Source organism: Nyctereutes procyonoides, unplaced genomic scaffold (assembly GCF_905146905.1).
Source record: "Nyctereutes procyonoides isolate TBG_1078 unplaced genomic scaffold, NYPRO_anot_genome, whole genome shotgun sequence".
Classification (NCBI taxonomy): Eukaryota; Metazoa; Chordata; class Mammalia; order Carnivora; family Canidae; genus Nyctereutes; species Nyctereutes procyonoides.
Window position 1 is genome coordinate 1,589,137 of NW_026575035.1, and position 12,817 is coordinate 1,601,953.

A 12,817-nucleotide genomic window follows, 5' to 3' on the forward strand; every position below is an offset into this window, starting at 1 on the left:
CAATGTAGCTTATTTTTGAGAATTGCTTCAAAGTCTTCTATATGAAAAGTTAAGCCAAAATAAAGTGATGCTAAGAAAACCTACCCTTAATACTTTAAAGAAACTGCCTCTGGGATTTTATTATTAAACAACAGTCAATAAGTATGAGGGAAAAGATCAGTAAATAGTATTCATCATGCAGGCATGTTGATTTCCACCTAAGTAAATCTGAAAACCAATGAACACTAAATTCAAACCTAGAAAACCAAAACATTTCACAGTACTAAGGCATTCTGCTTTTTTTGAGAACCAAAAACAATGATTCTTTTTAACGAAGTACTCCACCCCCAGATAATCATCATCATGTAAATCACTGAATAGTTAACAAGGCTTTGAGAGAGCAAAACAAATATTAAATCATAAATGACAGTGGTAGACATATACCTCAAGTATGGGGTCTGCATAGGAAAACCTCAAATCCACAGCGCTACTTCTTCAAATAAAATTTAGGAAAGGACAAGTTTCAAATCTTTCTATTTATACTCTGTAACAATGGTCCCCTACCCCGTTTTAAAAAAAAAGTCAGTCCACAGTAGAAATGTGATATGCTAAGATTTTGTACATATGCTTTTAGTTGTATTAGTGAAGGGAAAGGTCTGAGTCCCCTCTCTTAACAAATGAGAATGAAAATGAGGCAACAACAAAAAAATGAGGCAACAGTGGGACAAATTCAAAACATTTCAGCTTCTGTAATATGTATAGCAAGAATAGAGCAGTAGCTTTAAACAAATAATCCCACCATCATTTTCAAAATTCTATAAAAACACTTAAATGTTTAATTACAAAAAAAATGGAAATAAGAAATGTTAATCAGATCTCAAAAATATTCTGAAATGACAAACTGATTATGTTCCAATTAAGATTACATAATTTTATCTTTGCCAGCACTGGGCACAAAAAAAGGGATCACAGCGCCAAAGATCAGAGAAATCAAAGAATTATAAATGAAGAAGAGCCCACAGGGCCACTTAATAATGTAGGTGAAAACCTGATTAACAACACAAACTTTGAGAAACACATGCTGAGAGGAAAAAAAAAAGATATATCAAAATTATACCAGTAATTTTCTTTTTATTATGAACACTCAAATTTAATATTTGTGTATTACTTTTATGGTTTAAAAAATACTTTGAAAATATACTTCAAGATTATATGCAACCGTAATTCATAAGAATGAAAACGGAGATATATCTTTGTATATAAACCATTTACCTGGTTCTTCCTTGATGAATGATAAATCTTCTTCTGGATAGGCAACAGGTGGCTGCATCACTGAGCAATCTTCTAAATTTGTTTCATTAGGTGGTATATTATAAATAAATCTCTTTGTAGTTTGGTTTTTCCTCCTTGTTTTGCCAGTCTCTTGAATTCCCTGGGAGCCCATATTATTCCAAATAAACACTTTTGTTTGACCTTGAGATTCATTTTCAGCCAAATCAGGTGAACCATCCTGGACCCAACTACTGTCATTCATTTGGTAGTTTTCTATTTGGCCCTCGTCGACGTTACAACCATCATTTTCAATTTTTACGTTACTTGCCAAATTGGTAAGATTCCGTGTTGCCCAAAAGCTGGCAATTTTTTGATCCCGTGATGAAGATAGACCATCTCTATTAACTGGTTTTCTATTGTTATAGTCCACAACTACAGACTCTGGAGCTTCTGATTTAATGCTTATATTTAAGGCATCTTTAATGAAATTTCGGCAAGTTTGAACAACTTCACTCATCTGAAGATAGCTGGCCACTGTCATCACTTCAATGGCATTTTGGCTTGTGAGCACCAGGTTACCAGAATACAAGAAGTCCAAGATGACTGAAAAACCTTGAACTGCAGCAATATCTAAATGGGTAGTATTGTTTTGGTTAGGGCTTTCTTTGTTTGAAAAGCAATATAAAGTCTTAAAGAAACGGCTGCCTGCAACCAGGATGTTCTTATGAGCTTTAAAGATTTTCCCGCTCACCACGATGCTGACATCACAAAGAATACCTTTCTTTCTTTGTTCATTTAGTTGTCGAAGAAGTTGATAGCAATAAGAGTTCTCATTTGGCCTACTATTAAAGTCACAGTACCCCTCCTCTGATGGTATTTCTGACTCCTGTAATTGGATGGAAAACATTAATATTAAATTTTATTTTTTTAAATCCCCAAATGAAAGAAAATATCAATATAACTTTTTAAAAAGCGCTAATCAAATACACTAATTCATTAGCAATCATGTATTGAGTCTGTAGCATTCACAATCCCAAATATTGAGAAGAAAAGTGTGAAGAGCTTGGCATAAGCCACTATTATATGGAAAGTCAAGCACATCTGAATGAGGATCAGCAGGATTTCATTCCAATAACATGTTATGTATAATCCAAGGACACAAATTAAGAATTATTTAAAATTAAAATAGCAATTACTTTTTTATGAAAATAAAGTTTCAGAGGTAGAAATCAAATTAGTTTGCCTCTTTAACTGCTAGGAGATGCAGTGTTTTTTTTGTTTGTTTGTTTTTTTTGTTTTTGTTTTTGTTTTTGTTTTTTTGCAGTGGCCTTTCTGACTGAACTTAAACATGTCCAAGTTAAAATGCTGGGTATTAAAAAATAAAAAAAAAGCTGGGTATTCTTATCCTATTTAACACTACTAAAAAGGTAAATTTTAGGCACTGGCAAACATCCAATCAAGTAGTTCAGGTCAATGAAGTTAATTAAATCTAACTAAAGATAAAGTTAAGACCCTGATAGGCAGGGGGAAAAAAATACCCTGATAGGAAAATATATTTCAACTATAGGAATATCCAGCTATATAATTTCCCAATCAATTTTCAAAATGACTCATCTTTTTAGGGGCATAAATAAATATAAGGTAAAATTCTTGAGCTCAATTCCTTTCTGTGTTCTTTTTTAAAGACTATTTTTTTTTAAGATTTTATTTTTTAAAGTAATCTCTATACCCAAAGCAGGGCTTGAACTTACAACCCTGAGAACAAGAGTTACATGCTCTACCAACTGAGCCAGCTAGGCACCCTGGCACTCAAAATTCTCAGTTTATTATTTTCTTTCCTATCCATCTGACATGTATTCATCACAGTTCTGTTTAGCATCACTAAAGTTACGGTAATTCCTATAAAATAATAGCACATTTTAATAATAGCCATTAGATAATTTTTTCCAATCAAATGTGCTTAGATATTTCCAATAGAAATGACTGAAAATGCCGATCTTAAGTGTTAAAAAAATCCATATTTTCTTTGTATAAAATATTAAATGCAGGCCATTTCTGTAAAATAAAGACACACACTTCTATGACTATATGGCATGGGGAAAAACATGGAAAGGTGCATACTCGATTGTAAACATGCTGAGAGGACTGATACTCTTGGAGAGGAAAAGAGAGGAAGGGGGACTCCAAGAAAAAAAATTGAAAGGTGTTGGGAACACAGTTAAGACTGCAAAAGAATTTTCATGGAAATAATATTTTAATTGGTGGTGAGGTTCCTAAGCAATCACAAGTCCATTTAACCCCACATGGGTATGGCTAAATTACAAAAATATTAGGTTTAAGTCTGAGTACTAAACACAGGAGACCATACATACAATTTCAATTCCCTTGAAACTAAACCAAGTCACATGGTTCATTTAAGAAGGAAAATATCAGAATTCCACGTCCCTTCAGTATTCCACAGGGGTAATGGAATAGTACACAGATAACCCTGCAAACCTGGGGTATATGATCACTATTGAAGAATGCATGGTAAGTCGAGATTTTCCTTTTCGTTTCCAGCTGACCCTTGGCAATCTATTACCTTCTGAGTGCTTCAGGCCCCTAATGCCCTTACACTGTAACACTCTATTCCCTCACATTCTTGATCATACCAAAAAGCCTCATGCTCTAAATTAGCTATTTTTACATCCTACGAAATACCCCGTCTTCAAAAACTGGTAACAGCCAAGATCTGAGTCAAATAAGCAAAACAAATAATTCACATGTAAGTTCCAAATTTTTGCTTTTGAAGGTGTGAAGGAAGTGCGATTAAAAAAGACTGTTTTAACCTTAGAGCTCACATAAGCCAGTATGTTGTGAAATATCAAATGCTTTACCAATAGGGAATGAAAAATCTGTGACTATATAAAGAGCAAAAAAACAATACTAAAAACACCTACAATTAACGCTACAATATAATTTTCTATAGAAGTATCATACTGTTTACTTGATGTCCCTTTTGAGACTATTTGAATAAAACTTTTTACTAATTTGCTTATACTTGCCCCTCACTAAAGAAATATCCCAAGTTGAAGAATCTTCCATTCATGCCGGCCTGAAACTAAGCTCTGCTATGCATGCCATACCTGCTCAGCAAAAGCTCACTCGGTTCAAAGTTCCAATGTTGCAATAACAGTATAAATACTTGGAAGAAACAACAATTTTAAGCACTGATCAAAATTTGGCAGTACATCATGAAGTATTTGTGGAAGCAGTGAAATTAGCATTTATACTAATCAAGAATCCACCTGGAGTTTATACATCTGGCAGTTCAAACCTTTCAGAAGGAGACTATGTCTAACTGTAGCAGTCATTTTTAGGCTATGGTCACTGTGTTCTGCATTTTCTGGGCCCGTCCCAATTTCTGAAGTTCTCAGCCATTATCAGACCAAATGTCCTAATTCTTAAAAATAACTCAGACAAAAGCCTACCCACCAAAATATTTGCCCATTCTATTTTAACACAAACTATACAAATCAAACAAAACTATTCAACCACTATTTTTTCTATTACTGTTTTACAAGAATAATGTTCTTTGCTTTTATGAGCAACACCACCAATTTCTTTTTCACTACTGATTACAGCACTGTGCCTTGTTTCTGTAGCACCTACTAAATCCGCTCTTCACAGTGAAGGGATTCCAAGTCAAGAGTATGTGTACTCTCAGAGGGGAGTATTATTTGGGCATTTGGGTAAAACAGAGCTTAAATAAGCACACTGCATTAAAACAAACTGCTGGTATTTGCTGAACTAAATAAATTAAAATCTTATCTAAACAAAAATCTTTAAGTAGTTCCTTAAGAACTCATACCATCTCTGTCTCTGGTTCCTTCTTTAACATTCTGAATGTGCACTCTGAATATATGGATAACATGAGTTCGCTGATATGTAAAAATATACTGATGAAAATATTCAAGTGTTTCTAGAACTGGTATTTTCAGATATTGGGAAACTTTTCCATTCCTTTTCCCAAAATGGAAAACACAACTTAGCCCTGACATTAGTCTAAAGATTTTAGGAAAATGGACATTCAGACTTCAAAAATCAGACTATGTTACATCAAAGATTCTATAAATGTGAAAAGTCTTCAAGCTTTTTATTTGTGAAGATGCCCACAAGTAAAATTATAATTTTAGATCTGGAACAGACCTTAGAATGAGCTCTTCTAAAATTATTAGAATTTAAAGATATTAAATTCTTTTAATTTTAATTTTACTTCCAGAGTAAAGTATCTTTACTTTAAATTTACTTCCAGAGAAGTATCTTTAAATCCAGAGTAAAGTATCTTTACTTTAAATTTACTTCCAGAGAAGCTAAAAAAAAATAGTATTTTATTCAGAGGAAAAAGCTGCTAAGGGCTCCAATATCCTGACTTCACTCAATTATTAATAAGCATTAAGTGAATGCCTACTTTAGATAAATTCTACAACTGGGGACCCAAAATAAGTATAGTTCACAACTTGAAAATCACTAGTGGGCAAGACTCTTAAGGTACTACAGAGTGTAACAAAGTTATTAGGAGAGCAGAGAGGTTTATCTAGGAAGGCAGTGGTGGTGGGGTGCTTTTTGGAAGCAAGATCTGAGCAGAGCAGAAGGTGAAAAGTGAGAAGGGAGGATGAGCATTCTAAGTAGATAAAGCAGTATAAAAGGAAACAAGACAATCTTAGGGCATCCTCACAATTCCAGATTTATGAAAGAACTTCAAGGTGGTCCCCCCACCAAAAGCCCAAGAAATTCAAGTATACACTTAAGGAACATTTTTGGAGGCAAAGGTCTATAGCTTCCATCAGTTACCAAGAAATTCAAATTCCCCCACAAGATTAAAAACCACTATGACAGGTGCCTTACAGAGCTTTTAAAGCAGTGATCTGATTGGCTTGGAAGATGTAAGAGGTGGCTATATGACAGTAAAGTAGGGGATTAATATCAGGGAACTAAAACTAAAGATACTGTGACCAGGGGGAGGTAGTGTTAACAGTGCAACAAATTTACAAGAAACCAGGACCTTAACTAACCTAAGATGGATAACGTTAAGGGAAGGGGAGGGGGTGATGAGTCAGAACCTGGAAAAGTATCTGGAAGATAAAAATCAACAGAACTTGAACGATCTGGGACGCCTGGTGGCCCAGCAGTTGAGCATCTGTCTTTGGCTCAGGGCGTGATCCCAGGACCCAGGACCCAGGACCGAGTCCCACATTGGGCTCCTTGCAGGAGGCCTGCTTCTCCCTCTGCCTATGTCTCTGCCTCTGTCTCATGAATAAATAAATAAATAAATCTTAAAAAAAAAAAAAAAAGAACTTGAACGATCAACTAGATGTGGAGGTTGGGGAACCATAAAGTCAACCTTCAGCACCTCTAGTTTGGGAGGCCAGAAAATGCCACCAACTGGCAGAGAACCCAAGACCACCAACCAATCTTCTCCTACCCTTATGAGAAAAAGAGTTGGAGAGAGAACTTCAGTTGCAAACAGTGAGTTCATGTGTCGTCAATCCACAAAGGATAAGAAAATACTATTTAGCTAAAAAATCAACAAGTAATTAGTATTTACTTTCCCTACCCAGGATTATAGTCCTTTCAATAAAGGGATTAGCAGAAAAAAAAAAGCCATTTCCAATGCAAAACATCCAAGTGTAAACGGAAAGCATTAAAAACAATCTTTATTACTTTTGTTGCAGCAGCCCACTGGAATGCTATATTGAAAAAGTAAAAACATTCCACCTCCAAATCCAAATTTTAGGGAAAAAATGGGAAATTCTAATTCTATAGGTCCAGTGGTGGAAATCTTCAGGTGTTTTTAACCTCCAGGCTATTTTAGATTATCAAAGCTATACTTTATTACCAGCTCTCTTCTCAAAACATAACTACACAGGTATCTCTGAACAGCAACATATTTCTTCATGATCCTCCCATTTAAAACTGCTAGTTTGCCCATTTGTTTACAGAATAAAATATCATTTTAGCATGACAAAAGACCCTCCATAGTTCATTACCTATTCAAACCTGATTTTTCATCCTGCTCAACAACCAAATTAACCACTTCTCAGACATCAGTTTTTGTTTTGTTAATGCTGCTTCCAATTGAAGTGCCAGGAATGCCCTTCCTTCCCTGTTGAACACCTATTCATGTAACACAATGAAGTTCAAGAGCCAGTTATATAAGCTTCTCCCAAACTTTACAAGTAGAATTGATGACATCCTTTAGTGTTTTCACTGTAACCTGAAGATACTTCTAAAATGGTACATGTCATTTTATTGTATTTGTCTCTTCTTACCCAGACAGTCATAAGTTCTTTGAGAGCAGAAAAAATGTCTCACTTACAGGTTTCATCTCCAGTGCTTTGGATCTACCTAATGTAAGTAAATTTAAGAGGAAGAAAGAAGCCAATCCTAGATTGGCTTTGACTATAATGGATAGTCAAAGACACTACTAAGAGGTCAGAAACACGAGGGAAATGAACCAGCTCAATCAAACATAATGAAAGTTAGAACCTATATAAATATTATTACACAAAAGGCTTATTTCCTGGGCCAGAGGTTCTTTATTTGAAGTAGCCTACAACCCAGTGTGGAGTCCTAACTCGCAGGGCTTTGAACTCGACCATGAGATCTAGAGCCCAACACTTTAACTGAGCCACGAGGTGCATCTTATCTTTAATATTTTCAGACTTTCTTCCTAAATTGTTAAAAACAAAAAAAGCCCTTAAGCCTTATTTTTGTCAAATAGAAAGCTGGTAAACCACCTCACTTTTGCTTTAGTTGCTGACCAACATATTTTCACTAGTAACGTCAATCAGATCACTGATTTAAATTCAGTATTTACTTTCTAGAAAGATTAATGAAATTTATTAACAATACGTTTCAGACTTGGTAAACTGGCAAGAGGCGACAAAATGTGTGATTTACACTATGAAAATTTCACAATTGGGTAGAAAGTGATCCAAACCAAGAGACAGTGGTAACCACTGTTATTAAAGCAATTTTAAAAGTCCTGTGGGCCAAATGGCCAAATCCTCTATGAGCTAATCATTGAACTCCCCTCAATAAAGACAGTTATTACTCAAATAAAAACTCTGCATCACCCCTTACAACCTTATAAAGAACATAGGGATCTCTCTGAAATAGAATACTCAGAAAACATTCTGAGAGCATATTTTAACTCTTCCATGAGCAGTCTTGACAAGCAACACCCAATTAACAGAAGAACAATCTTTTAAGGAATGTGCTATTAATTCTTTGGTCCGATTTAATGAAAAAGAATTTTTCTTACTTTCAGAAAGCCTAAGAAAAGTAACACTTAATGATATTCTAAGATTTAGCCAGTCTCCTCTCAAAAATCATCCCTCTGAAAAAACAAAAAAACAACAAAACAAAAACTGGGGAGGAGTTGAGGGGAATAAAGGGTGTGAACTACCCTTAGCCTCAAACTGAGTTCTTGCCTGAAGAACTCCAGAACTCTCATTTTCAGGACAGGAGAAAGCTATTGTAAGGTATTCTTACAAGTGGTGAAAGAATTTGAATGGATGAGAAAGTCTCAGAATGTTCAAAAAACTAGATGGCCAAAGTCTCTGAAGGTATGAAAAGGAGAACTGGTTTATTCTCCTGAATTAGGATTGATGCCATGAGATAAAGTGGTTTCTGAACTGTCAAAATTTGTTAACGCTGAGACATATGATACCAGGCTACCAAAAATACTTGTTATCAGTAATTAATATACATAATGATAATAAACAATGGCTAGCATTTACTAAGCGCTGGCAGATATACTTCGCACATACAGGGGAAGTACAAGTTAACTCATTTGCCTGCCAAGAAAGATGATTAGGATTCAGGTCCCCCTAACCTTAAGCCCAAGAATGCTCTTACAGATTGTGTTATACTGCCTCCTGCAGGTAGTCAAAGGCTACAGGGCAAGGGGGGAAAAAAAGGCGAACTGAACTCTGCCCATATGAGTAAGTCAATTCTTGAACAGGTCACTCATATTAACAAGACAAAGAGATATGTTGGTGGTACCTGCGATAACACTAATAAGGTCAACACCCAAACTAACGTTACAAAGAATAATAGAAAAATTAGGATCAATTCAGAGTGGAAACATCCAAAATCCAATGGAGGAAACCAATATATATCCTTAGATATACAATTTCCTAAATTTACTAATTGTCCTCAGCCTAATGAAAAGAATGTCCTAAGATGGTGTGCAGATTGTACCTATAAAAAGATATTTTATCTTTTGAGGAGTCAAAGGGAAAAGGAAGGATAATTCAAAGATCAAATTTAGAAAAGATTTTACCTAGGGAATGAATCCCCTGATCCAGATGATACCGCCTAGGGGAGAAGGATACACCACACGAAATCTATCGTAAGGTTATCCAACTAATTCCCCTTCCTCTGATTTCAGGTTCACTAAGCAGCTAATTATATTTTGCATTCCCATTCAGATTGGTCTACAGGGACAGACTATGCTGATAAGAGTAACTGGCCCACTGTATATTAAGAACATTCCTTCTAATTGTCTTTTTAAAATTTTCCGAATAACCGACCTACCATTATTTAGAAAAGTACGCTTTCATTTTCACAAGTCCCCCATCTCCATCATCTCACAACATAACTTATTAACTCTTTAAAGCCTCTGACTCTGCATCCATATAATAATAATAATAATAATAAAATAAGAGAGCGGAGTAAAGAAGGTAATGTGTACTTGGCATACAGGACACAAAGCAATGTTATATTTCACTCCACGGCCCAAGCTCACAAAGCTAGTAATTGTACAAAGCTGAGATCTGAACCCGGATTTATTCCAAAACCCACTCTTTTTCCATTACAACATTCCCTATAGGCTCTAGTCTCTGTTATCATCAAGGACTCTGAGACTTAGGACAATTTACTTAACTTTTTGGGACTGTACATCTTTGAGTGACCTTCCTTGTAGGCCTTAGGCAACTAAAATTTGTGCAAAAAACTATTGCCATTCTCCACTGGGAAAAATAACCCAATGCTTTAAAGTTAACTTCAGAAAAGCTACCGTGCTTTGAGGGTTATGGGATAGTACCTAATTAACTCCAGTGTAAGTGTTCTGAACAGCAAGATTACTCCAATAAACACATAGCAGGACTAATACCTAAAAGCTGACTTTCTCAAATCAATGACTGGCTAACCAATACAAAAGAATGAATTCCATCTGCCACACAGGTTGTCTGAAAGTATTAAAATGAGAACTGCCTGACATCTATTTTGGCTTGAAAAAGAATCACCAAATTGGCAAGCCTACTATCTTTAAACTGGAAATATTAAAACAAGAAATAACAACTAGAGTACAGCTTATCTGTTTTGTAACTGAGGATTTATGCTTTTCAAGGAGTTCAGTGAACACATCCTACACCAGCCTACTACCTGATAGAACTAATAACCTCACAAACATCTGCAAAGTCTAAAATAAACTGCATGTACAGGGAACGTTTTTAAAAAAGGGATTTCAGAAAAATCTCAGCGCAAAAGATCTGGGTAGTAGAAGAAACAAGTAAAAACTCCAGTAGTTTACCAAAAGCATGCCTCTGGTAAGAAAGTTCAACAGAAAGTTCAAGGGAGAGGAATTTAGTAAAATTATTCACAAGGAGTGTTATCCAAATAGCTTCCTCTACATTTACATGCTGCTCTCATATTTCACATTATCCCGACCTGATGTAAAGAGTTTTCTGAGTTGAATGTTTTCCTGAAAGGGTTAGCGTCAAAGGTTAAGGAAATTGTTTAATTCATTCTTCAAAGAGTTGCCATATTTTGACTTCCATCAGCACGCTGAACGACTAATGAAACGTTAAGGCAGCTTTTCTAAAAATCACAGCTAATAAACATTTTTGACCGCAAAGTCAACCTTTTAGGGTTAAAGCCTTCATTCAACCTTGCTTTCTTAAACTTTTTTAAGAACGCAAATCTGATGGACAAAGAATGGAGCCAAATAAATAAATAAATAAATAAATAAAATCAGCGCTACGGCTGGAAAATTGTCATTCCATCCCCCACCCCCCAACGCAGAGGAAACTTCTGAAAACTTGTTCCCAGGCTCCCTAAACCCCCCTCCCGCCCCCCGCCCCCCGCCCCCCACGCATCAGCTCTCCGCAGTGCCACGACGGGAACGATGCCTTCACCCAAGAAAGTGGTGGGGTTTTCTAGCCGACAAACCTCTTCCCTAAAAAGATCTGGAAAAAAAAAAAGTAAGGAGCGGGATATACTGTACCTGGGCGTTGGCTTCGTGGAGTTTGTGCTCGGTAGAGACGTGGTGTCTCAGAAGCAGGGTTTTCTTGTAGTTTCGGGTCCCTCGAGAAAGCTCGTCGTGCCCCACCGGCGGAAGGTCCCCGCTGCCCCCGTCCTCCGGGGTCTTCTGGCACCAGCCGCAGGACATAAGGCCAGTATCCTTGGAATACCGCAGCCAGGGGAAATCTTTGAGCCAGGAGGTCTGGAAGGAGCACTGTAGCTTCTGCATCAGGGACTTGGGCCGCGCGAGCGGGAAGTGCTGGACAGTCTCTCCTTCGCCAGCGCCCACGCCGCTGCCCTCCGCTTCGTCCCCGCCATCGCCGCCCGACCGCCTGCTGCTGCTGCAGCTGCCGCCTTCCGCCCCGCTGCCGTCGCCCAGGCTCGCCCCCTCCTCCTCGTCCTCGGTGCTGTCGCTCAGGGACGCGCCGTCCTGCATCAGCTCCTTCCCCTCCAGCGCGTCCAGCTCCAGCTCCACGGCCGCGGGCCCTCGCCCATTGAAATGCCTCAGGGGCCACGCCGAGGTCTCGGGCCGGCCGCGGCTGCTGCCATTGTTGCCGAGACCCCCGCCGCCGCCGCCGCCTCGGAAGGCCAGAGTCCGACGGTTCCTCTCCGCTAGCAGGGGGCCCCCGGCGCCACCGCCGCCCAGCGAGGTGGGGCCGCCCGCGTCCTGGGGGAGCAGCGACTCCTTGGCTTCCTCGGCGGCGGCGGCGGCGGCGGCGGCGGCGGCGGCGGAGGCCTCCGGGTCCTGGGGCTCCAGGCCCTCCAATTCCGCTTCCTCGTCGGCCCCCCGCCCATTGAGCTGCGGAGGCGCTAGCGGCTGGGGCTGTCTCGGCTGCGGCGGCTGAGGCCAAGCCGAGGCCTCCCCGCCCGCGTTATTGTTCGTGGAGGAGCCGCCGCCGCCGCCGCCGCCGCCGCCGCTGGCGGTGACCAACCCGCCTCCTCGGAACGCCAGCGTCCTGCGGTTCATTTCACTGAACGACATGGCGCGCGCCGCCGCCGCCGCCGCCGCCGCCGCCGCCCGGTGCCCCGGCTCGCGCCCGGCCTCGGGCCGCGTCCCGCGCGCTCCCCGCCGCTCCCCCTCGGCGTCGCCCCCGCCCCCGCCCCCGGCGTTCCGGTCTCGCGCGGCCGGGCCTCGCCCTCGCCCTCGCCCTCCCGCCCGGCCGCCCGGCTCGCGCTCGCTCCCGGGGCTGCCTCACGCGTCCGCCGCCGCCGCCGCCGCCGCCGCCGCCGCCTCGTCCTCCACCCCCGCCCCCGCGGAGAGCCCCGGGCAGCGTCC

The 12,817-nt window shown here is 39.7% G+C and overlaps 1 protein-coding gene across 2 annotated transcripts in view; it reads right to left on the reverse strand.

Moving 5' to 3' along the window:
• ZBTB10 (zinc finger and BTB domain containing 10) overlaps positions 1–12,578 on the reverse strand; it is a 29,933-nt gene extending 17,355 nt beyond the window's left edge. The window contains exons 1-2 of one of the 2 annotated variants that reach the window (XM_055318420.1): positions 11,525–12,578; positions 1,252–2,137 (exon numbers count right to left, since the gene is read on the reverse strand). In XM_055318420.1, coding sequence (XP_055174395.1) covers positions 1,252–2,137; positions 11,525–12,523 — 1,885 coding nt within the window. In that variant the 5' untranslated portion in view covers positions 12,524–12,578. The remainder of the gene's footprint in view (positions 1–1,251; positions 2,138–11,524) is intronic. The other variant, XM_055318419.1, reaches the window with a different exon arrangement.
• Between the last annotated feature and the right edge of the window lie 239 nt (positions 12,579–12,817).